We start from the raw sequence: 26,523 nt of genomic DNA, 5'->3' as shown, positions 1-26,523 counted from the left end.
TCAGTATAAATAAATACAATTTATAGGTCAAACCAAGTATAGCAATATTTTGGTCATAACATATATAATAATGTAATATCCTTCTACTACAATTGAGCAATGGTTTGTTCATATCACAACCAGAGCCTTTGGAGAAATCGCATTATTAGTCAATTGTCACAATGTCCCTTTCAGGTAAGTATCAATCATCTGTTGATTTCAATAATTGCCTCTTTGATACGTTTTTCTGTTTTTAGGCAGGATTTCCACTGACATCTAATGATAGGTGAGTATGTTCCAGGAGGAAACATTACCCAAATCTCCTGGGTAGTTGGCAACAGGTGCACCAGCTCTTTAGACAGCCTGTTTCGCAGTTGCTTTTTCAAGCCAAGAATTCTACTGCTCCATTATTCCTGGTCTTTTTATGTGAGGCAATTCCATTATTCCTGGTCTTTTTATGTGAGGCAATTCCATTATTCCTGGTCTTTTTATGTGAGGCAATGGAGATTCTCTATGCCATTTGCTCAATTGAAGTAGAAGGATATTACATTATTATATATGTTATGACCAAAATATTGCTATACTTGGTTTGACCTATAAATTGTATTTATTTATACTGAGACAATCTCCATTATTGTATTAGTGGTCTCTTAGGAATTTCCTCCATAGGTCAAACTGTGACAGACAGGAGAAAATATAGGTAGAGAAAAAAATGAACGTTCCAATTGGTGAGTGAAGTTCTAAAGCTTGGATCCAGCCAAAGCAATCAGGTGAAACTCAATAACAGCAAACCAAAGATTTAAAAAATCCTTATTTTATGACACACAAATAAAGTATGTGCTTTGTAATTAATGCCAACCATCCATTGCTGTGCCCATCCAGCTCTTGTAGAAGCAGGACTGCTCATTCACTTCAATGGAGGGCATCAGCAACAATGCGAAAAGCTACACGCGAAAAGCTTCCTTTGCACTGAATTGTACAGGAAAGGCTAGTGGTGGAGAGATCTGTGTGCGAGTACCCATCTACTGTGTTATTGGGCTATCCATTTATAAAAAGGGAATTATGATACTATAAGATAGATTGTCATCATATAAAATATTAACCATATGAGAGAAACAGTAAGAAAAAACTGTGGGGTCAGAACATCATAATTAGGTCATTCGTGGTCTGAACTGACGGAAAATGATTCCTTGTAAACATGATAATATATCTATAATCAAAGTATGTGTTCATCTCAAGACCCAAGCAAAACTATATCTTTCATATGATTACTGTGCTTTGCTGATATAATTCTGTGAATCTTGGAAAGTGAAAACAAAAGGTTTCGGATTAATATAAATAAGAAAGATTTCTATACCCCAAAATTTACAAAAGCAAAATTGGGGATCATTTAGTCCCCCAGGTACAAGTGAATCCAGCACACTTGTTTGAGTTTAGCGTTTCATTTCTTCCCCATTTTGAAGTATTCGTATTAAAGAATTATAGTTAGTACGATCATCACAAAGTCGTAAGGATTCCTATTCTATTTTGCAGAGATGTGAGAATCAAAGTACAAGTTGCTACAAGAACATGTAGTGAATACATTTTAAAAGGCCTAAATGTGGAAAATAATCAAATACTATTTATACATCTATTGCCATGCTTTGATTTTAGAGAAAAGAATGCTTTTACAGTCTTGTTTCATGATTCTTGAGCGAGCAAGTTATACTTTATATTCTGCATAAATAGGCGCTTGCATAGAGCAAGTAACAAAACTGGCTTTTAGGCTGATATTGTTCTCAATGCAATCAGACATTTCAAGTTAATTTTTTCCTGGAATATTTAATATCCAGGTAACTCAAAAAGAATATTGACACAATTCTGCATGCTACATTAGAACATGGAAGGGACCATTCACTTTGAAGACATGAAAAGATGGCCTTTATTTGCACATTGAATGTCAATCACTGGGAAAGCCAGATTGTTTTTCCAGAGAGCTGCATTAGGAGCAGGCAATAGTTAGGGGGCAGCATCCAGAGGGCTGCCAGCAGAAAGAAAAACATTATCTGTGCAATTCCATGTGTAGGTCTTAATACATGTGCACAATTAATTAAGTAAAAAGGGCTTCCACAAGCAGACAATATTCTCTGGGTGCAATGTGATTTTACTTACACGTCACACAAGATTCTTGTATGAGACAAAAAAGCTCTTCCACATGAAGAAGCCAGTTTCCAGATGCGGAAGATTTCTGGAGCCCTCCTTTAAGTAGATTGATTTTTCTTTGATTGTAGCATTTTTTTTCTTTTAAATACAAACAAATAAGAAGTGATGTGCAAACATCAAACTGCATAGTAAATATCAAATAGGCTGATATCCCTTTTAAAGGGCAGAGCCACATCCACAATCTCAGCAAGAGACTAGGACAAACCTGACAAAACAGGAAGCTTGCAGGACTGTTAGAGCATCAATTTATGGCCACAGAGGCAACAATTAATCTCACTTGATATTTTCCATTGGCTATAAAATTTATTTGTGCAATTAAAAGCTGCAGAAGTAGTGGATAATCACATTGTTTAAAAAAGTCATGCCCTTATTATGAAAGTTCTACAAGTGATTGATTTTGTTTTCTCTTATGCTGCAGTTGCCTTTCACACACCCTTTGTATCTTGTTAGACTTTTGCTGAGTGAATCCACCTCTTCTGCTGAGCCAGCATTCATTCCTCAGTAATCCATCTTCTCGGTGTGTTAACATGATTTTTTTCCAGTTCACAGCAAAGCTTGATAATTTGTTTCCCAGTTGCAGCATATATACATGGCTTAAGTCTATGACTCGATGCCAGAGTCCCATCTTCAGCCTGTACTAAGATGTGCTAATTCTGAAGTGAAAGTTGTCACTGCCATTCTATATCAGCTAAGGCCATTCGTGGTGATATTGTTTGCCATTCTTTTTCCGTTCTCTCTGCAAATGCTCTAATTCGGCTTCATACATCATTTCCTGAACTAAATATTTCTCCCTCCTCATTCTGTCACACAAATCTTTGGGCATGTCTGGGATTAAGTAAGCAATGAAAGATTTTATTCCAAATACAAGGTGCTGAAAAAACAAGAGAAAACAAGAATCATTTTAAGTGCTTTCACCAACCTGAAACTATTTAGATTGCCATCCTATGATGTTTACAAAGTCATTCATTGACCATGTAAGATGTTATCTGATCTTTTGTTGATCCAGAAACTGGCAAATTATGAAAATCCAGTGAGGAAGAAAATAGGATCTATAAGTAGCAAAGACATACTATTTTTGCAAAAAAAGTGGAATGTCAAAAGAATTCTGCTTCTCCTCATCACTTCCAAAATATTGATACATGAATGTTTCATGCCAGTCACCAGGTAACCATGGCAGTGGACAGCAGCACACAGATACTCGCTGTGGGTCCACTTGAGGAAGAAAAGGCTTCTGCTGAAGAAAATAAAAATGATCTCTCAGCCATATCATGGTCTTGTGGCTCATTGGAAAGAACTCAGTTGAATCTTTCTCTTCCTATCAAGCCAAACCTCCCCTGCTTTTCACATGGCCAGGATTAGCTGGGCACTCTAAAGGTGGACTATAAATAGTCCAATAAATAAACACCAAACTCACCTCAAATACTATAATGAAAGCCAATCGAGCTGCTAGAACATGCCAAAACTGCAAGGTGAACTCATAAGGAGTCGAACTCCAGGGAGGTGCTCTGTAATCTCTATACCTGTGATAAAAAAGAAGCAGAAAGTCACTCAGCAAAAGTTCAGTTTGCAATCCTATGTTTGGTCTTCTTTTGAAAGAAAGTAGAAGCCTGTGGATTGAAATGATCAAAATGGTGTCAAGGATGTTTGGGATCAAGTCAAAGAATTCATGAACAACTGTAATTTCCTCTTAATTTAGAATCTTTCAGGTTATAAGAAAACCCAATAATAAGTATTATTGTTCAAATGGGAATGAGCAGTAAATTATGCAGAAATCAACCATACCTTGGCCCCAGACCCATATACAGTCTTTATCTCATATGATCCCTACTGTCACTACTTTGTTACTGGGGTCTTCTTACAAGTAGGGGGAATTAGCAGCAAGGAAGAGGGCTATACGAGAGGGGTGACAGTATAACTCCACCAGTATTTATGGGGTCCATTCCCAAGGATCCAAGGGAGCAGTGCTTGGATCCAGAAAGCATGCACACTTTGAAAGAGGCCAGAGCCCTGGTACTTAAACGGCAAAATGTGTCCTGAGGCTGGGGAGCCCTCCCCCTCAGCCATTGGAACAAAGACCCTAAAGGTCAGTTCAAGGGGAATTACAAAGGTTTTATTACTTTGATTACTTACTGCCAGGGTGTGTGAAAGGAAATGCAAAGTCTCTCCTGCTGCCTCAAAGGGGCAGTTTGCTAATGAATCTCCCCAGAGCTGAGATGATGAATTTAGATAGGAACAGCATCTTCCCAGGAACAAATTATAAACTTATCAGTGCTAATTCATTGCTCTTTGATCTTGGGGTGGGGTTTTCATCACAGAAAGAGGGTATTGGAATGTGCTAAGAGGGATAACTCAGCGAGACCCTATCTTATCACAGCTCACACCCGCAGCTGGGAAGAAAGTAAATGCAATCACAGTGGTCACTTTGCATTTGCGTGAATGATCTATTCGTGCTTGATCTCCCGGGTGGGACTCAGCAACTCTGGCTGGAATTTCCCTGCTGCAGATCAGGCTGCATTAATCCAAGGGCCTTGTGATTTTTATATCACAGGCAGCTATCAAACAGCTATTAAATATGGTGGTGGCCAGGGCCAACTACTTACAATTTATGATCTGTGGTTCAAGTCTTATTCTATGCCCACACAGTATAGAAGAAGTTGAATCTGTGATGAGCACCAGACCCCCACCAGGAAGGACTGGAGTGCTTTCTCTTCATCAGTCTTTCAGAAAGTTAGGAAAGCTCACCTTTCACAATGGACTTTCAGCCACTGATCTGCTAAGTAGGACTTTGAGATTCTGTTGTGATTTGTTATTTTTTTTCTCCTTCTTTGTTCATCTTTGATGATCACATTTTACTGCATTTTAATAGGGTTAATTACATTGCCCCAAGTAAATAATTTAATGAAAATATAATAATGTATAAATATGAATAAATCTAAAAGTGATCGCATGCGTTGCAGGAGGAGGGCATTTTCAATATCCCACCTCCATTTCTCATTCATAGTTTTGAAACGGGGTACCCATTACAGCAAAAACAAGAAAGGTCTTGAGCTGTCTTGAGAACAAAAGATTTATTGTAGCATACCCTTTTGTGGACAAGAACTTACTACGTTTGATAAATGATACTATCAATTATATTGACCACAGCAATTAGAAGGCAATTTTCAATTAAGTAAGTGCATACCTGCAATATCCCGAATATCCCAAGCCAAGCTCACTCAGATCAAATATTGATAAACTACTGTTGACATATCCCCTCAAACATCTAGAAAGATAAAGTCCAGTAAATATTTTCTGTTGAAGAATGAATTTGTCATGAGTAGAGCATGCAAAGCATATATAACGCGTATGTCATTCACGCTCCTTGCTGTAACCAATACATGCCGATGATTTTTATGGCATGCCTGTCATATTTTCAGTGGATGATGAAGGCAAAATATTTGTTACCCTGCAAGTGGGATAACAGAATTAATGCTGCAAAAAGTCACAAAGCCTTGAATGTTTAAAATGAAATTTATGCTTTGAAAAACATTATATGTACAAAATTTATCTGTCCAAGAAGTCCAAATCATGGCAAAGTAAATATCTTCATTACTGTGCATTACTGTGCACAGAAATACCTTCTCAGTCATGGCACCAAAACTTTGGAACTCCTTCTCCAGGGAGATTTGTCTATCTTCTATCTTTTGCCAGTGAATGAAGCCTTTTTTGTTCAGTTTAGCATACCTCCAATAATAGTAATTGGCCTTGGATTTTTAGTGTTATGACTGTTTATATATATTTATTGAGTTATTGTCTATATAATTAGTTGAAATGTTTTTAATGTTGAAATGTTTTCATGTTTGATGTTGATCACCTTGGGGACCCTATTTAGGTGGAAAGGAAGCATAGAAATGTTTTAAATAAATAGCATGCTGTAGCATAGTGGTTAAGTAGCATAGTAGTTAAGTGGCTGGGGTCTGAATCAGCACTCTGCCTGTTTGACTCCCACTACTGCCATGAACTCTGCAGGTGGCCTTGGGTAAATCACTCCTCTCAGCTCCAGCTCCCCAGCTGTATTGTGGGAATAATAATAACACTGACTTTGTTCACCACTCTGAATTGAGCACTAATCTGTCTAAAAGTGTGGTATAGCACACTAGTAGTAGTAGTAATAGTAGTAGTAGTAGTAATGATAATGATAATGATAATGATATATTCATTATTGGCACCAAAGAACCAAACATATGAATAATGAATGCAGTTAGGTCTCCTCTTCAAATTAAATAATTATATCAAATGACCATGTAAAGACGGTACTTTGACTGACCCCACTTTAGAGACTTTCATACGCTTCCCATTTTAGGTATCTCCACTGGGCTGGTCATGTGCTAATGATCACGAGGACTTTACTAATTAAATGATGCACCAATATCACAGATCATTTGTTGGGATAAGAGAGAAACAAATAAATGGAAGAAACTCCCTTCATCCACCAAACAGCTGATCAGTGGAGTTCCTGTAGCATAGATAATCACATTTGCATCCTCAGATGCTGAAACACCTAATGTTCAACATAGAAATTGGAATCCTGTACAGATAAAACTATTCTCAGAAATTAGGGGGACATATTAAATTCTAAGGAGAATTCCATTTTGATCTGGATTGGCCTGTTATGCTATGCTATGGTGTTCTAGGAATACAGGCTCTAGAGAGTCCTCATGAATGATGACATCTGGGCACATTGGCATGTACAGATCTTGCACATCATGGTATAGATCAAGTGCTCCCTGCTGCATCAATACTTTGAAGTGTGGGATTCGTTTTTGTTTTCACGGCCATGTCAGACGCTCCTCTCCACAGGTCCGAGAGGAAGCGCCCGAGCAGCCTGACCGGGCGGCTGATCTGCAAAGATTAGCCCCCAGGACTCCCAGGGAGGGAGTCAGGGTCCAGGACGCGGCGGGAAGAGCCCCCTGGAAATTGAGGCAGGGGGTAAATTGCCCGTTTGTCCCTATGGAGGCCGGTAGACGTGTGCGGCACCTTGCGTGCTGCTGGGCCATAGAAAACGGCAAAGAACAGGACTAGGCGGAAGCCTGTAAGTAAGCGAATCCCTTCTGTTATTACAAGCGCATGTGAAGGAGTGGTGGGATCTGAAGTTAAGAAGACTTGGATTTCTTCCCCCTCGCTGAGTTTCAGAAAGTTGGTGGTCCCCCCCCCTAAAATGGCAGCGAAAAAGCAGAGTCCTGCTTTGGGCACGTCAATTTCGGCTGCCCTGCAGGGAAGAGGGGAGTCGCTCGAAGATCTGGTGAAAAGGTCGGTTATCGAAGCCATAAAACCCTTTGTTGACAAGCTGAATGAAACAGATGAAAGGGTGGGCTTAATTGAGAGCGATGTGAAAGCCATCAAGGAAGTAGCGGGGGGGGCAGAGAAGTCTGCTCGGGAAAATGCGTCACTCATGAGAGCAATGAACAAGGAGCTAAAGTTGGTGGAAAACCAGCTGATCAGGCTGCAAGTGGAATGAACACAGACTATTTTGCGCCTCCAGAATGTTAAAGAGGAGGAAAACGAGGATTTAAGGGATCTTGCCTCGGAATTATTGGCGACACCCGCGAGGGCAACTAAAGAAGAAGTAAAAAGCGCCATTTTGGAAGTCCGTCGGGCTTCTTCAAAACATGCAACGAAGCAGCAGCTGCCTCGCGAGATCTTTATTGAGTTTTCATCTAGGAGGGTCCAGGACACTATCCTATACAACTCATATAATGCGGACATGGACTTTCTGGGAAATAAAGTCAAGATACTGAAGGACGTTCCATTTCTAGTTCGGAAAAGAAGATTTAAGTATAAAAGGCTGGCCGCTCTCCTGAGGGAACGTGGGATAAAGTATAAATGGCTATTTCCGGAAGGAATTTGGTTAAGTTACAAAGATCAAGCTTGCAAGATAAATTCAGAAGATCAGCTAAGGGATTTTGTGGACAAAAATCAAGAATTTGGGCAAGACACCAAGCAAAAAGAAGATCCGAAGCCTGAAGGGAGGGGGGAGGCAACGAGCGCTGCTGCTGTAGCTGCTCAGAGAGAACTGCGTCCGAGGCCTAGGGGTGGGGGGAAGAAGATTTAATTTGGACTGTAATTTGTATTTTGTAAGGTCAACCACTCCATCATTACTTTATTAAGGTTTAATTTCTAATTATGGCAGTATGAAGGGAAAGCATTGTAGTGTAGTGTTTATTGTTTGTATGTTGCCTTCCCCCTTTTTCCACCCCCTTCCCCTTTTCTTTTTTTCTCCCCCTTTTTCCTTCCCTTGTACTTTTATAGTTTTTGTAGTTTTCTGTTTTAGATATTAAAAAATAAAAAAATTAAAAAAAAATACTTTGAAGTGTGAATGCCCAGCTTGGGTCCACCTCACTCTCAGGTAGCAGGGGATCCACACAGGGGTGGACACCCATGTGGTATCCCACTAACTGTCATCCCATGGTTTCCTCCCTCAGCAGGGGTCTGAGGGGCATGAGTGTCATTGGCTGGCAGGCGAGTTAGCCGGTGCTTGGATCTGTGCCCCATGCAGTGCCAATACTCCATGAGCTGTAAATTAATAAAGATGTGACCTCTTTCAACTCCATCATGATTGCCTGGTGTGTTTTGTCATCTTGCCCCCCTAGCTCTCCTCCCCCCTTCAGCACTAGCCTGCAACAACTGCCATCCACATGCATTCTCTGTTATGGCCCCTGTCCTGTGGAATGGCCTGCTTGTAAATATTTCAATATTCTTTTCAAATTACATATTTCAAATGGGTTGATTTTTGAATTTGGTTTTAATGAGCACTGTTTTTCATGTATATTGCAGGTTTAGATGCAAATGAAAAAATTACCATCTCTGTGAAGTGCCCACATTGGAAGCTAACTTCTTTTCATGGGATAATTGGAATATATTTATTCCATAATTGTAGAACATCTTTATATAACTAAATTGAAATAGCTTTTATAAATTTTATACACAAAATTATTCTTGTTCCTTATGATATACTATATACACAATAACCATAACACTCCCCCCACCCTTTTTAGGTCCTGGTTGTGCATGGTCAGGGACTTTACATTTAATAGCTCTATTTATGGGTTGCATAGCATGAGACTATAGTACTGAGGATGGCCTTAGGCCTAAACGTGTTTTATACATACCATGATAAATGTCCTATAATACCTGTATATTTGGACTAGTACACTAATTATACTATTATACTACTAATTATATTATACTAATAAGGAGAACCAGACTGTGACTACAGTTGCATTTTTGTATTATTTTCCATACTATCTGAATTGGCTTCCTAATGAGTAACATCCATGGGGCCAGTTTGGAGCTGTGGAAGGAAGCATTGCCTCCATTCCAAACTGTGTTCATGACACTGCTAGGTAGCCAAATTGATTGGCTATGTGATGGTATGGCACCATTGCATTCATGATGCAATCCCCAGTTGACTTAGATCATAACTGCAGGATCAAGAAGAAATAGTTATGGGGTAAAATGGCACCAGAGCATCAATATAGAGAGCAGAAAATAACAGAGAACAGATGTTTGAAAAGATTAAGTATAAGGAATGGGGAATATTTTGCTCAAAATGTTACTGCAGGATATTGTATACAGCACAGAACAGCAGCATTGCAGAAAGAAGAATTTTCAAGTGATGTTTTATGTTGTATAGTTTTTAAAGTAGTCTTTAGAGGTGGGCACGGACCGGGAAAATGCCATGGATTGCCGGCCCGTGGTCTGTCAATTTTCACTGACCACGGACCAAGAACTTTTCATGGACCAACACATTCATGGACTGGTTCTTCGGTCCATGATCTGTTACTTCTGGGGGCCCTAGGACCACCCTCTTCACATGCAAAGATGCCAAACTCGCAGCAAGGCTTCAGCAGGCTCTCCTCCAGCCACCCTCCAAGTTTGGCCAAGATTGCATTTTGGAGGTTTGAGTTACAGACCCCCAAAGCGCCCACCCCCAGGAAACTTCCAGTAGATACTAGAAATCACAAAAGCCATTTGACTTGCATTGGCTTGCAGCACCAAAAAGTTGAAATGAAGCAAAAGCAAACAGAAAAGGGTGGGGGAAGAGCCCCCTTACTCACCACACAGGCACATTCCCAGCCATTGTCTACGGAATTAGTTCTTGCTCCTTGCTTGAATAGAGTAGCATGGGAGCTCTCTGATTGGCAGGCAGAGCTGCTTATCAAGGTTTTGAGGGCTAAGATTGGTATTCCCATGGCTGCAGAATGTCCACCCCTCCATTGTCTAGGGAATTAATTCTTCCTCCTTGCTCGCATAGAGCAGAATGAAAGCTCTCTGGTAGAGCAGCCTATCAAGTTTTTAAGGGCTACAGAAGGTTTGTGGATGATCCCTCCATTGCCTAGGAAATTGATAGATTGGAGCCAGGATGTCTGGATTCACAGACCACAGACTGACAGACCGGCCCAAGTAGACCAAAGTTCGTGAAAAAGGTAAGTTCCACAAACCGTGTTCATGAACCATGAACCAGATTGGATCATGTCAAATTTAGGTCCGTTTTTTGGACCGTGCCCACCTCTAGTAGTCTTTTATATAATTTAGGTTAGTTTGTCAGTAAATAGCACCTGTTAAAATCATGGAACAACCTGCTTCTGTTGATAGATGGGAATGCAAGGAAAATACATTCTCAGTTGAGACAAAGCACTAATAAAACATGTATTGATGTTTCAGTGAAATAGTAACTAGTCTGAATTCTTATTATTTCCATTGTGACGAAAATTCAGGGGATATTGAATGGAAAGAGAAAGGCTGGCCATGAAAAAGGTTATGGCCAGGAAAAATTATGGCTGATGAAATAAAAAAGTGTAAAGCTTCCTATATGTTAAACAGTAGGCCTCTCATACCCACCTATTAAAAGTGTAGCTGCAAAGCCAAGGAATAAGAAAACATACAGTTAATTGACATTTGAGGAGCTGTAAAAATAAAATAATAAAGCCTCCAGAGAAATCATTAATAATGGCTTTACTTAATAGTTAAATGTTAAATCAGATTTACTAAAATAACATGAATATAAATATTGGATAGTAAGATTAAAAATAATTGTTTCATACAGTAGGCAGCAATGAATGAATGCAATAATTTTCAGTTCTACTCCAAAGGGCTCTCTCTTGGATGGAGTAAGACCTCATCTTAACTGGCATCACTTCCTCTCTCACACTCATGCTTTCCATATGGAAGAAAATAAAGCATGCTCACAAAAAACGTGATGTTCAGACAATGGCATAGCATGGGTTGCCAGTGCCTGGGGTCAGGCAAATATTGCGCCCCCTAACCCATGGACCGTTAGCACTCCCTGAGTCCATTCTACCAGTCCAGTATTGAACCCCTTACCCCTCAACCCCATGTACTGTATTTTAAGAAAATACTGATGTAATTAAAGTAAAATGCATTTAATGCCATATAGTCAAATTTATTTAAAATCACCTGGTTTTAATTTGTGCATTTTTTTCAATAACTGCATTGAAATCTACATTGAAATCTCTCTCAATTGACAGTATTGTTAGACTGCTCATTGCCCCCCTAGTTGAAATGAAGAGACGGACACAAGTGTTGAATCTAAGGGCCACTTTATTAAATTAACCTTAACAAGAACATCGAACCTAAAACTGCGGCAAGGGTAAAAGCGGTTCAGGTCAAGCCACAGGGTCACTCCAGGACCTCCGCCTTGACCTGTCTAGGCAAGCCCCGAAGCCCTGGGTGCAAGCCAGGGGATGGCTAGGACACCCGGCCGGCCAGGCAAATTGGTTCCCCCCTTTCAAGCTCCAAGCCTCAGCCATACAGCAGTGAGGAAAGGACTTGCACATGGGGTTCCCCAGGCAGTCACAAGCAGTACCAGCCACTCCTAGCAGACCCCTCTTTCCCCTCAATAGGGAAGCACCAAGGGTGCTCACCAGCCCGCTGCTTCTCACAAAACTCTATCCCACCAGGGAAACTCCTAACAGCCCCACTCAAACCAATTTCCTCCACTCAAGCCCTGGTGCAAGGTAGGCGAAAGAAACCCTCAACCCGGTACCAATTTGGGAAAAGGGAAAAAAAATTCCTACCTTGCTCTGTGAAGCAGCAACCGGCTAGACCTGCACCAGAAACAGGGTGAGGAGGGTGGGCCGAGTGTTGGCGACAACTGAAGCCGGGCAGGCGGAGCAACCCGAAGAGGCTGCAGGCTCCGCCCACCCGGCAAATCCCCATATGCCCGGGAATTGTTCCGCTCTTCATCCTGCCAGGTAAGCAATGCATGGCCCCCTCCGTTAGCAGCTAAAGCTGCATGGAGGCATGGCCATATTCTTTCTTTGCTCATTGTAGATCTCTGATATGTTTTGATTAAGTTTTGAGAAACTTCTTTCACAACTGGCACTTGAAACAGTGATCATTAAAAGATTCTTAATGTCACAACAAATTCTTAATGTCACAACACTTTGCTACTCCAATTGTTAAAAGAAAAAAAGTTTAACATTTTGAGATGAGATTTACTACTAGGTGACTCGGTGTGCATTATGGCTGCAGCAACTCCGCGTCCGTCGATCTGTGCTGAGTTTTCTAGATTTGTATCAGTTTGTGCATCCTCATTTTAGACTGCCTCAAGAGAACTATAGATTACCATCTGCATCTGCCAAAAGTTGTTAAAATTTTGACACTAGTAAAAGAGAGAGGTCTCAGGGATTTGCAGTGTCTTGATATAAATTCATACTTGAACATTTTCAAACAGCCTCATAACACAGAAGTCATAAATGTAACATATCTACAAAGAGAACACAGGGAAACTCAAGCTGTTCCTGTGTAGATGCATAGCTGCACAGTCTGGCATTCGAGCCAAATATTTAGGCGATCTTTTGGAAGTGCTTGACTCATATACAGAGGAGGACTTCAATCAAGCTAAGTTTGAGAGGCAATCACATTTGCATTCAATTTCTCAACATCCCTGATAATAGCCAGTTAGTGTTGCAAAACCATTTCAAATTCTTATGTGTGATATGTGATTCCTTTAGGGCCTTGTTACAGAAATTAGTATACAGAAACAGATAAAATTATTGAGTAAGCCTGTGAGAGAATATCTGTAGCAGATTTAAGACTATTCATAAGACTTTTTTTCAAAATTGACTGTACTGACTCACATTGTGTAATCTGCCTTGAGTCTCAGTGAGAAAGGTGGACTATAAATAAAGTAAATAAATAAAATAATTATTCAGAGGTAAGTCTCAGGTTAACTCATGATGTCAGTATAGTTTTAGGATACCATTCAAAGAAAAATGCCATTTCTATCCCACCCACTATCACATCCCACAAGGCAAGTGTGGATAACCATTTGCAAAAATCACTGTGTAAAGTGATGTGGCTAGAATGCTGTTCACAGGAATGTTGTTCAGGCTTTGGAGACCAAGGCCGATTCCAGATGACTAACCTTAAGGCGTTTCATGCCGCCCTCTTCCAGATCGCGATGGGGAAAATGCGAAATATAGCGTTTCCTCGCGCGAGTTTTGCGCGACGATGCGCAAAACTCGCGCAAGGAAACACGATATTTCGCATTTTCCCCGTCGCGATCCGGAAGAGGGCGGCATGAAATGCCTTAAGGTTAGTCATCTGGAATCGGCCCTACTCAGCCACAAAAGTCACTGCTTTCCTAACTTGTATCTCAGTTCGTTGCAAAGCTTAAAAGGGCCTAAGCCCCATGCACCACTCTGAAATTATTGCAGCAGAGGTGCTCTAGAAATGGATTAGTTGAAATAAATGCTCTAGAAATAGATTAGTTGAAATAAACATTTATTAGCGGTCTTAAAGAATCATTCACTTCCCTTTTATTTCCCCAGCTGATCTTTTCTGAGCAAATTATTACTACATCACTACTACTTGAGGTGGCTAGCCAGGTTGGTCTGCAGTAGAAGCACAAGACCTTAAAGACCAAATCTAGCTGCTTTTTAAGGTGCTACTGGACCTGAATATTGCTGTACATTACTTCTTATTACATATAATTACTACTACATTACATATAAACTACTGCTTCAGAAATGTTAGGGCATCACGTTTATATTCTGACAGAAATTCCCCAAAGGCAGCATTTTCAGTGCTAGAGAAAGGCTGAGAAAAAGACATGTTTGTTCTGGGAGGGAAAAGAGGGGCACTTCAATGAATTCATTTAGCCTTGAAAAGCAATTATCCTTTTATTCTGTTTGACGAGTGGTCGCTTGCGTGGGCAGAACATGCTAAGAAGGGCAAAGCAAAGGCCCTGCTCCCATGCAGAGGACTCCAAAACTGATGGCAGCTTCTTGCCTGCCTGCCGGTCTGAAGAGCATGAATGGGAAAACCACTGTGACATCTCCTGGTGGCTCTGTTAAGGTGGCTTTTGTGAGCTCATTGCCTCCCCAAAGTTCCACCCCCTACTCCAGCCTCAGTGGCTCCTGGGGGCTTGGACATCAGTTTTGCAATGCAGCCTCCAGGAAACACTGAAGCGAGAGAGGGGGAAAGGATTAGGTGGAGAAATGGAATTGCATGTGTGAATCTGTTGGGAGTGAAATTTTGCACCCCTAAGAATTTGTGCTCAGGGCTACCACACTCTTGCCCCGCCCAAATTATGCCACTGTGTTCAGAGGAACAGAGTTCCATAGCTGAAAAACAACCAATAGGTATAACTCTTGATGTGCCCTTCTCATATGGGTTCAGTCAGATAGAAGGACATTCTTGATTGATCTGGTACTCTGAGTGGAACTACACATTTATCAGAAAAGCAGTATTGTTGTCCTCACTGTTGGGGGTGAAAAAATAATATATCGATGACAGTACAATTCACAATTACTATCCATGGGAAGGGAGGGAATAATGTCCATGCTTTTGATATGCAGTTTAGCTGTATAGAAAGGCACTGATAGGAAGCACCCTTGCAGTAACATTTCATTTTCTAGGTTTTCTACTTCTTGGGTCATGCTAAGGACTGATAAATACAAGGTAGAGGTGATGCTGATGTAGTAGTAAAAGGATTGTCTCTGTGCTTTTTAAAGTACAGCTATGAGAGCTGTGAACTGGGTCAGGGCCATAGCATGGGAAGAAACTTCTCCACTGCAATTGGTTGTGCTGACTGAAATGGCCTCACACAAGCTTTTATCAGGCCTGTAGGGGGGAAAAGGAAAGGCAATGTGAGAGGATGTTTATTTCCTTTTTAGGGCTAGCTACAGCCTCATTAGGAAGGGTCAGGAGAGGAAGGATTCCCCTCTTTCAATGTGCTGTGTGTTCCGTATGTACGGGCTCCTCACACAGCTGCTATTACACTTTAAAAAAAAAACAACGGGAAATCTATTTATTGATCTCCCAGCGTCATGTATGTTTTGGTAGTGAGATATGTGTGGGTGAGAGACTCTGGAAAGGGGATCATAATTTCATTTTAACTAATTTTTTTTCTACAAATACAGATTAGATAGCACATCACATTTCAGAGCCTATTTTATTTGACCTCTGATGCAGGAATTTTTTAACCAATATAACAATAAGAAAAATGTGCAAAATGTGTAAGTGTGTATTTTGCTGACAAACATCTACCAAAACACAACAGTTAGTACAACTAAAAATACATTTGGAAAATGGAGTAATTACTTTTCCTGTCTGTATCCTTGATCAACACAAGGGCCGTATTTGTATGCATAAACAAAACGTGGGATGTAGTCGGAAGTAATGGCAATAACAAAAGCGTTGGTGATTACAGCCAAGACTCCTATTCCCTCAAGGATTCCATACCAAATTCCTAAGAGAAAACAACAACAGTAAGTTCACACAGACCAACTACTACAAACCTGTTCTCTTTACACAGTTTTAATTCACATCCAAAGAAGCTTTTATTCTGTCCCAAGATACAATTAAAAATGCTTTCCCCCAGCATTACTGCCTTTTTGCCTTTCAGTTGAACTGAATCTAGAAAACAAGTGCCTTCTAATTTTAGATTTTCCATTCTGGAAATTCCTCCTTCCTCAGATTGCATTTCTATGCATTTTTAATTCTTGTGTTGTACATACATAAAAACAAAAAATAACAACAAATAATAACCCTACACTTCAAATTAGTTCTGGTGCTATACCTTTTTCAGATGGAAGGCAGTGTGTACGAGAGAGAAGACAAACATATTAGCAGCAGTTCAACTTAATATATCGTTGCTGGAAGACTAGCTGAACATTCTAATAATTTACAGCTTATGGGCTGGATCTTAACTGTTCTCCCACAGATGCAATTCATAATATGAGGAGAAACTTCTGCCAATTTGCAGAGTGTTTTACCTCGCACCATCCCTGAGGTCCATTGACCCCTGTGGGTTACTTATGGGAGAAGAACAAGAAGCTGCAGTGGGAAGAGGCAAGATTTTACTCTGAGAGTGCTACTAATGCCATGGATTCAATCCTATTATTTTTGATGGCAATTCTTATGACATTCATTGAAACCAGAGTAGTTAAACCCATTTACAATTTGTATGTAATACAAGTTTATCCTTTCACCTATAAAAGGTGCTTTCTTGAAAGGATAAATTTATGTTACATACAAATTGTAAATGGGTTTAACTATGCTGGTTTCAATGAATGTCATAAGAATTGCAACAAGAAGTATTTCTTAGACACATTGCGGCCACCCACAGACGCCACAATGTGGCTTTGGCTGTGGGGCCGGAGTTTGCAGCCTCGGATGGAGGAGGAGACTGCTTTTCCCGGCCATCCGGGTCCTTTTGGGGGCGGGCGGAGAGAGAGCCATTGGGCTCTCCGCCCCCTCATTCTCAGTTGCTCCGAGCGATCGGTTGGAGCTGGACGTGTGTGCCTGCTCTGCCGACGCTCGGAGGGTCCAGCATTGGCCTAGCAGCACTGCAGCCTTTTCGCATCGGGCCGTTTTTGGCGTGGCGGCGCGGCGGCGCGGCTGTGCTTTGCGGGCGGCGGGAGCGTTCTGCTCGGCCCGTTTCCCTCGGCCCGTGTAGGCATTCAACGGCAGTCCAGCCAGGATACGGTTTGGGCGCTTGGCGCCGCTTTTTTCCTGCAGGTTCGAGGGGTTGGTGGTACCCCCCCGTCTCTTCTAAGTGTCTTTGCTTATTCTCGGGGCGGGGGCCTAAGGGATACCTTGCTGCCGGCCCTGGGAAACCATAGGGCTTCACCCTGAGGGGCTTGGGCTCATAAGCCTAGTGGCAACGGGCCTCCTTGGGTGCGTGCGACGCCATTTGGAGCGCGGTTTGGGCCAGCCGCCATTTTAGGGTCATACGCACTTGGTGTGGTGTCCTTGATCCTAAGGGGCTTAGGCCTAGTGGTTACAGGGCAGGTCTCTAATCTGATAATAGGTTTGATTCCCTGCACCTCTTGCTGTGCCTGTTTGACGTCTGAGTTTTTATTGCAGTCATTTCCGTGCCCTTCAGTCTTGCCATTAGTGTGGGTGCAGTATTTGGGATGGCTTCCAGGAAGGGCAAGGGCGTGGCCAAGGGCAAGCAGCCTGCTAAAAAGCAGCCCTCCAAGCGGCCTGCCCCTGTGGTTTCTTCCTCGGATGACGAGGAGGACGGTGGTTTTAATATGGCAATTTTGAAACGCCTTGAGGCCTTAGAACGTGGTAAGGGGACAGCTGCTCTGGCAGGTGAAGCCAGCGGGCGTAGTAGACCGGTTAGAGTTGCATCTAAAGCAGCATTTAGACGGGAGATTTTAACGCATTTATCTGCACTTGAGTCTACTATAGGATCGACAGAAGCTGGACCTGCGGCCGCTAGGGAGCTCCCTGCGGAGGAAGAAGTCATGGCTGGTGATGCAGAACCAGAAGGACAGGCAGAGGGTTGCCAGGAGGCAGTGGCGGTGGAGCCTAGTGGGAATGACGGTAAGTCTGACTTGCCTCAGCAGCCTTGCACTTGGCCATGGGGACCCTGGGGTCAGGCCGCTGCCTCCGGGTCCTCAGGCCCCACCACACCATCTGCCTCATTTAACACACCTTGGCAACAGCCTGGACACCTAGGTTTGGCTAACATACCCCCAGGTGCACCCAGTGCCTCTCCTGATATGGGGACCAATCCTGGTTCCTGGGGGGCTCCTGATACCCAAGCATCGGCTATGCCTTCCTTTGGTTGGCCATTAGGTGGGTACTCGCCGTGGGGCCTTACACCTTATGGGGTTTATGGGCAGGTCCCTTATAGAGCACTTCCGTTTGGGGACACGGCCCTTCCCCTGGGGGATCACCTTACCCAGGTTACGAGGGACAAGATAGTTAGGGGCGAGTATGTGGATGTGTTCACCCTCCTTTTCCGAGAATTAGAAAAGAAGGACAAGGAGGACCTAGATGAACGCGACAAGGAAAAGATTAAACGTCGCAAAGTGGATCGTACGTGGCATAATTGGCTTCCTGGGTTTCTAATATACGCGGGCGTCTTGGGTAGGGCTCAGCCTTTCAAGGCGGTGTCCCTATTTCAATACCTTAATATCATCTATAGGGGATACACCGACTTCGTTGGCGCTGCATGGTTGCAGTATGACGAAGAGTTTAGGATGAGGGCGGCGTTGAACCCCCAGATTCCTTGGGACCAGATTCACCAGCAGCTGTGGCTGCAGGTGATGTCCCCTTCGAAGCCTAACAATGGCGATAGGGCCGATAGCAGCCATTTGATCCACCGCCCGCAGGCGGCCGTCTCCACCCGCTCCCAGGCGGGGCAGCAGGTTCAATCCTGGCTGCTCTGTTGGGATTTCACCTCCAAGGGTGTCTGCAACAGGCGAAATTGTAAATACAAACATGAATGTCCGTCCTGTGCAGGATCACATTCCTACTCGGCTTGCCCCCGGTCCAAGTCAGGTGGGGGTGGTAGGCGCCCAGGCGGGGGCGGGGGCCAGCATTCTGCTGGAAAAGGGCCCCAGCCCAGTAAGACCGAGAGTGCTTGAGCACTTACTGCCTTGCTATCCAAAGCGGAGTGATGCGTTGTTTCTGTTTAATGGGTTTAAGTATGGTTTTAGGATACCATTTCAGGGCCCGCGGGTTTCTTCCATGTCTAAAAATTTGCGTTCTGTTGTTGGCATGGAAGTGGTTGTGTGGGATAAGATTTCGAAGGAGTGTGCAGAGGGCCGGGTGTTGGGTCCGTTTTCTGCGCCTCCTGTTCCTTGTCTGCGTGTTTCTCCCTTGGGGGTGGTTCCTAAGAAGGCCCCTGGTGAATATCGTTTAATTCACCACCTTTCTTTTCCGAAAGGGGCATCGGTTAACGACGCCATCCCTGAGGAACTCTGTTCGGTGTGCTACACTTCTTTTGACCAGGCGGTCAAGGTTGTGCGCAGATGTGGGATCGGGGCCTTGATGGCTAAGTGCGACATTAAGTCAGCCTTCCGCCTGCTCCCGGTACACCCGGATGACATAGATCTCCTGGGCTTCTTTTTCGAAGGACAATACTACATGGATAGAGCCCTCCCTATGGGGTGCTCGATATCATGTGCTGCCTTTGAGTGTTTTAGCTCCTTTTTAGAGTGGGAGTTGAGGCGTAGGTTCAGATGTAGGGACACCTGTCATTACCTTGATGACTTTATGTTCGTTGGGCCCGCGGGCACGGCACAATGCGCCGGCCTGCTAGACGGCTTTGTGTCATTGGCAGGGGAGCTTGGGGTTCCCCTGGCACATGAGAAGACGGAGGGCCCATCTTAGGTTTTGACCTTTTTGGGCATCGAGCTAGACACGGTGCACCAGTCTTTACGTCTCCCGGCGGATAAAGTGAGCAAGCTCAGGGAGCTGTTGTATGCTTTTAGGGGCAAGCATAGGGTATCTCTCCGCGAATTGCAACAGCTGGTGGGGTCCCTCAACTTTGCGTGCAAAGCGGTCGCCCCCGGCAGGCCATTTTTGCGACGACTGTGTGATGCTATGGCGGCTCTCCACGCCTCCCATCACAAGATTCGTATTGATAGGGGTATGCGGGCTGACATTGAAGTCTGGGAGGAATTTCTGAGTTCCTTCAATGGGGTTACCTTCTGGCGCAAGGAGCTGCTAGTTGGTGCTCAGTTGCAGGTGGCCTCTGACGCTTCAGGGTCCACGGGTTTTGGGGTGTTTTTCCACGGGCACTGGTGTGCCAAGCTATGGCCCGCTGATTGGGCTGCGAGCGATATGGTCAGGGATTTAACTTTTCTGGAATTCTTTCCCATTCTGGTGGCAGTTGTTGTTTGGGGCCATGAACTTGCTAACCATGTTGTGCACTTCTGGTGCGACAATATGGCAGTGGTGCAAGTAGTTAATTCCCTTACATCTAAGTCTGCTAGGGTCATGTTGCTAGTTCGGGCGTTCACTTTGAAGTGCCTTCAGCTTAATATATTGTTTAAGGTCAGGCATGTGCCCGGAGTCGACAACGGGGTGGCGGACACTTTGTCTCGCCGACAGATGGATCACTTCCGGCGCCTTGCTCCAGAGGCCGACAGCCTCCCCTCCAGAATGCCCCCGGAACTGTGGCGGCTTGGCAAGCAGAAGTGAACAGGGCGATTCAGATGGCCATAGCCCCCAGCACTCATCGAGCATATGAGCGAGCGGTAGGACGGTTTCAAGACTTTAGGGATGGTGCGGGCCTAAGTCAAGCATGGCCCATACCCATTGAGCACCTTTTACAGTTCTGCGTGGCTCAGAGGGCTCGTGGACTAGCAGTTAAGACTATCAGGGGCCAGATGGCTGCTTTGGCGTTTGCCAGTAAGGCACGTGGCTTGCCGGAAGCTACGGGTGACTTTCGGCTCCGGAAGATGTTCGAGGGTTGGTCCAGGGAGTCTGGGGTCATTAGGGACCGGAGGCAGCCAATTTCCCCTGCTATCCTTAGAGGCCTTGGAGCTCTCTGGGGTGAGATATGTAGTTCCAGTTTTGAATGCCAACTGTTTCATGCCGCTTCGCTTACAGCGTTTTTTGGCGCCCTGAGAGTGAGTGAACTGGTGGTTCAATCCCAACGGGACAATTCAGGGCAGGCTTTGTCGGCTCGGGACGTTCAGTTTATAGGGAACAAGGTTTCGATTCGTATTAAGAGATCAAAAACTGATCAGAAGCGAGCTGGGTCCGTGTTAACTTTGGGCCCTTGTGAAGATGAGGCATTATGCCCAGTCAGAGCTCTTCGTTCTTATTTGAAGGTTAGGGGTCAGGATGAGGGAGTGCTGTTTAGACATTGTGATCGCTCTCCCTTAACTCGTTACCAGTTTTGGGCAGTAACGGATAGAGCTTTGCGTCAGCTGGGCTTGGTGGGTGTCAAATTTGGCACCCATTCGTTCCGAATTGGAGCGGCATCTACTGCGGCTGCCATGGGGTATGCTGACAAGACCATCCAGAAGGTGGGCAGATGGAAGTCGTCTGCTTACCAGTCTTATATTCGTCCTCTCCCATCGTTTTAAGTCTCACTCAGTGTGATTTTTTCCAGGTGCAGTGGGCAACTTTGAGAGGAAGCGGATCCTCATAGCTGGCCACAGTATGGTGTTCTGGGCTGCAGTGCAAGCCAGACGGACGCCGATTGGAGCCCAGCTCGGGTTGAGTCAAGATGCCTCAATTGAATGGTTGGGCAGGCGTGGCCTCCGGTGGTCAGGGTTGCTGCCTCTCTTGTTTGGAGGAAGGACGGGTCCTTCTCCCCATATTTTGGTCTTACACGTGGGCGGTAATGACCTGGGTTTGTTGAAAGGCAGAACCCTGTCCCTGCAAGTGATTGCCGATCTGAGGGTGATCAAGAGACGGTGGCCCGGGGTTTATATATTCTGGTCGGAGATGCTCCCCCGGCGTAAATGGAGGGAGTCTTTGGACCCTAGGGGTATGGCCCGCGCTCGGCGCAGAGCCAATAGGGCCATTCAGAAAGCTTTGGCTACGGGGCTGGGTATATACCTCCCTCACCCTCGCATCAAGGCCGCTAATGCCACCCTTTACAGGGCTGATGGGGTTCATCTGTCCCCATCTGGCAATGACATCTTCTTAGATGACCTGCGGCTCGGGCTCAGGTTGGCATTAGGCCACCTGTGGGGTGCGAGGGCCTAAGTTGAGTCTTGGCCTATCGCGTTGGCAGGAGAAAGTTGGGAAATAGGGAGCGGGCTGGTGAGCACCCCTTTGGCAATTTCCCATCGGTGGGGAAATGGGGTCTCTCAGGAGGGATGGTAATGCTTCATGGCTACCACCACCTGGGCAGACTGCCGCCAGGGAACCCCGGGTGCAAGTCCTTCCCTCATGCTGTATGGCTGAGGCTTTAGGAGCTTGAGGGGGAACCCTTTGCCTGGCCGGCCGGGCTGAGGCCATTCCATGAATGGATTACGCCCGGGGCAGCGGGGCTCGCCCATACAGGTCAAGGCGGTGGTCAGGTGTGACCCCGTGGCTTGACCTGTACCGCATAGTTTGCCCTTGCCACAGTTTAGTGTTGATGTTATGTTTAATAAATCGGCCATTTATACCAAAAACCTGTGTCTGTCTCTTTCTTCCAACTGAGGTGGCAAATGTTTTCCACCTTTTTTTTCTTGTCAGTTTTGGCCCCATACTGCTTCAATTCCACATGCATTTTTTGCCTTTAGTTGTCTTTTTAAATTATTTTTGTTTTCCTCCATCTATTTTTTCCTGATTTTTTTGAGATCACTTTTACCCCATTGTTGCTTTTCCCCTTGTGTGTAATGTTTCTTTTGTTTTTGTTTGTTCCACCTAACCTCCCTCACCTCTGACCCACTTTTTGATTATTGGACTTCAGCATCATCAAACCACTCCTCTCCCTGCCTTTCTTTACTCCCTTCCTGGCTTTTAAAAACTCTTTAAAACCATCAATTTCATATCAATATATCAACCTACCATTGTAATAATAGGTTAAGAGATGCAGCAGGCTCTCTGAATTCTTAGCTTATATCTCTGCAATAGTATACCTCTGCAATGGAAGGGACTAGTGACTTACTTTTTAAAAACATCAAGTTCATATCTAGAGATCAGCCTAATGTTGCAATAAAAGGTGCAGTGGGTTCTCTGAATTCCCAGCTTTCATTTTTTTAAAAAGTAATTCACTATCCCATTCCCTAAAGAAGATTTGCCTTTTTCCTTATATCTACACAAAAGAAGGGGATAGAGACTGTTTTTTTTTTAAAAAAATGAAAGATGGAAATTCAGAGAGAATGCAGTACCTTTATCACAAAATTAGGCCAACCTAATGCTATAAAATTGATGATTTTGAAAAAACTGTAAAAGCCCTGGTGGCCAAGGGAAGGGAGCATAGCCACATCTGGCACCAGAAAAAAGCAGCAGTTTGAAAAGTGCATAGCTGATTCTGCTCTGGGCTTCATCCCAACAGAGGTTGGTTTGCTCTGCCGATGCTGGCCTCTGCCTCTTGGCTCTGGGTCAGCCTAGGTGGGGCTCTTTGGTTTAAACTGTGGAGGGGGTTTAAGTATGAGTAGTGGGTAGTAGAACTGCTCCTCCTTTAGGCTTCTTCATACAAAGACTTCTCCATGTGTTCATTTTCAATCTTTTTTTTAAAAAAATCATCTCTCTAAGCATGCACAAAAAAGTATGCGTGTGCACGCGCACGTGCTGTGACATCACCTATAATGCCACTGATGACGAAAGCACCCTCACTTGAAAATCTTCATTATTTAAGGCACATGCAAAACAAAATGTACCAGCTCCACAACTGTAAAAATGCTGAAGGAAGACAGAACTATACCCAAATCAATTCCAATGCTTGGTAATCAACAGCTAAGGAAATCAAGAATAAATAGTGAGAAAAAGCCCACAGAGTCTTAGCTTCTCATGGACTTGCAATCCAGAGATCCTATGACACTTAAAACATCCCTTTCAACCTTTCATTATATTTGCAGAAACATTGCTATTTAGGCATCACAACCTGAACATGCATTAACTTCCCCATTTATAAATATTTATAAAATAAATAGTTGTAAAAATATAATGGATTAAATTCTATAATGTAAATATGCCCTTAAACATGAATTAACAAACACTTTTGAATAACTCTAATATTTGGCACAATTACTTGTTGAATGGTAAAAAGAATTGCTAAACTGACAGTTCTTTGTCTTACCTATATCTGTTGCTCTTGCAGGCATCGGCCGCCTCCACTGTGTAACAAACTTATAAGCATCAAGTCTAATTTCTATAATGTTGTTAAGCAATGCCAGAAGAGGTGCCAGTGGAAAAGCAGCAACAAAGATGGTAGTAAAACCAAACTGTAAAACTAGAAAGAAAGGTCATATATTAGATGAGCACCTCCTTCCAAGTCTATAAGAAAAACAAGGCCTCCTGGCAGTAAACATCAGTCAGCTTCTATTAGAAAAGGAAAGGCTGGCTCCTTGAAATGCTCACCCATCTCTAAGTACTCATCCATCAGACCATGTAGATTCATGGGCTGTAGATTCCAATCTTTTTCCCACTGAGGTAGAGAAAATTTATGCTCTAGTAACTGCCCTCCTTTCTTGATCTTGCGTCGTGACCACCAGTTTTGTAGCAACCTATAAGCCAACCAAAGCATGAAATCTATGGTATCACTTTCAGTAACTACATCACTCATTGATATCTTTATTCAGTACTGTCCCATTAAGGTCACTTGGAATATTTTTTTCCATTCCTTGTGAGCATAGGCCTCTATAGGTAGGAAAACCTTGTCAGTGTAGACAGTCCTATCAAAGCCCAATGAATGTTTTAACATTTTGATAACCCTTGCAATTACTCCTTTAGATCTTTAAAATCAAGTACTAAATTATTTCCAGCTGTAGAAATGGAAATGGTACTATGTTTCAACAAAAATCCCTCTCTACTGATTGCACAGTATAACATGCAAGATTAAAGTCTAGTATAATTCCTGTTTCCTAGGAAAAAGGGTCTCCCTCAAGCCTTATATGGATCTCCTCCCAAACCTGCATGTAATAGTTCTGAGGGCTGCTATGATGTTCCCTCACTTCTTTCCCTCTTCTTTGTCCCTAAGCAGCAGAAATGGCTCTATGGGGGGCTGAATCGGACCTGATTGGGCCCAAATCAGGCTGGATCGGGCCCAAATTGGGCCTGAATCAGGCTGTTGCGGCGCACTGGAGCGCTCTCAAATTCTGCAGCAGCCTGATCTGGGCTGAATTGGACCCGAATCATCCTGGATTGGGTCCAAATTGGCCCAGAACAAGCTGTAGCAGAGCAAAGGAGTACCTCTGCACTTACCAGTGGCTTGATCCAGCCCAATCCAGATGGATCTGGGTTGATCCGGGCCCAATCTAGCTTGAATTGGCCCAATTTGATCCCAGCTCGGGTGCAAATCGGCCTAGATTGGGCTCCTGTGGAGCACAGGTGTGCTCTCCCACTCTGCAGCGGGCCAATCTGGGCCCAATCCAGGCCCAATCCAGCTCTATTCAAGCCATTTTGGGCCCAGATCAGGCCGTTGTCATGGGCTGGGCTCTCCCAAGCTGATAGTCCAAGCACTAACGCAAATCCAAAGGAGCATTCAAGATTCAAAAGCCAGGTCCAGTCCATAGGCAGAGCACAAGGTAAATGTCAGGGGTGTGTCCAGAGTCCAAAAACCAAGTCAAGTCCAGTCCGTAGGTCAAAATGACAGCCAATGGGGAGACCCATGGATCATGCATTTCCCGGGGCGCAATCTCTCTGAAACTTAGGGGGTCTTCAGAGGACAGTGAGGACTATGTTCCCTGCAAATTTGGTGGGTATTGGACATTGGGAAGGTCAGTTTGTGGGATGTTTAAAGGGCCCTGCTCCTTGCACGTGACAGGAAAGGGCCCTTTAAACTCAGCCCCGATGCCGCCTGCCAGCTGATAGTTTAAAGGGATCTTCAAAGGGCCAGGTAAGTGGGTTTGAGGGGAGGGGGGGCTTAGTGGGGGGGGTTGTGGTTGGGCGTGGTTCTGGCCCCCACAAACAATGAACAATGAACATGTCTGGGAACAGTCCATGTTCATCCATGTTCGTTGTTCATTGTTCGTGGATGGCACTGAACGATGAACCGGGTGTTCTGGGGGGGGGGGTTCTGTTCGTGCCCATGTCTAGTCGCAAGTAATCAACACGTTGCTTCCATGCCTGGCAGTTTCTCCAGACTGGCTTTTATAGCCAGGCATGGTTTTCAGCCAGCTGCTGGGGCTCCATCCTGATGTTACTCATCATCGGTCTCCAGCAGCTAGCATTGGCTCAGGAGATGAGCACTGCACCATCTCTCCTGCAGTTCCAATCTCCAGCATTGTCTGTGGTGTTCTTTGGGGGAGTGGAGGCCCTTGGATGGGCTGCACCTGTAGCCTTGGACATCCCTGGCTGAGCTTCCACTGTGGTATTGGGGTCAGAGGGTGCTGGTGCCTCTGCCTCAGCTGCTGGCTGTGAGCTCTGATAATCCAACAGCTGTTGTTCCTGATCACTGGCATCTGCTGAGTCAGGGCTAGGGCT

General features: G+C 44.1%; 1 protein-coding gene across 1 annotated transcript in view; it reads right to left on the bottom strand.

Annotated features, from left to right (window-relative positions):
* Positions 1-2,869: 2,869 nt before the first annotated feature.
* Positions 2,870-26,523, bottom strand: part of ANO3 (anoctamin 3) — a 511,447-nt gene continuing 487,793 nt past the window's right edge. Inside the window, exons 22-27 of the mRNA XM_054972310.1 lie at positions 24,460-24,605; positions 24,179-24,331; positions 15,790-15,937; positions 5,363-5,443; positions 3,596-3,701; positions 2,870-3,052 (exon numbers count right to left, since the gene is read on the bottom strand). Of these exons, the coding sequence (XP_054828285.1) occupies positions 2,870-3,052; positions 3,596-3,701; positions 5,363-5,443; positions 15,790-15,937; positions 24,179-24,331; positions 24,460-24,605 (817 nt within the window). The remainder of the gene's footprint in view (positions 3,053-3,595; positions 3,702-5,362; positions 5,444-15,789; positions 15,938-24,178; positions 24,332-24,459; positions 24,606-26,523) is intronic.

This window comes from Eublepharis macularius, chromosome 2, assembly GCF_028583425.1.
Source record: "Eublepharis macularius isolate TG4126 chromosome 2, MPM_Emac_v1.0, whole genome shotgun sequence".
Taxonomy (NCBI): domain Eukaryota; kingdom Metazoa; phylum Chordata; class Lepidosauria; order Squamata; family Eublepharidae; genus Eublepharis; species Eublepharis macularius.
The sequence above is the reverse complement of the archived record's forward strand: the minus strand, read 5'-3'. Positions and strand labels throughout refer to the sequence as shown.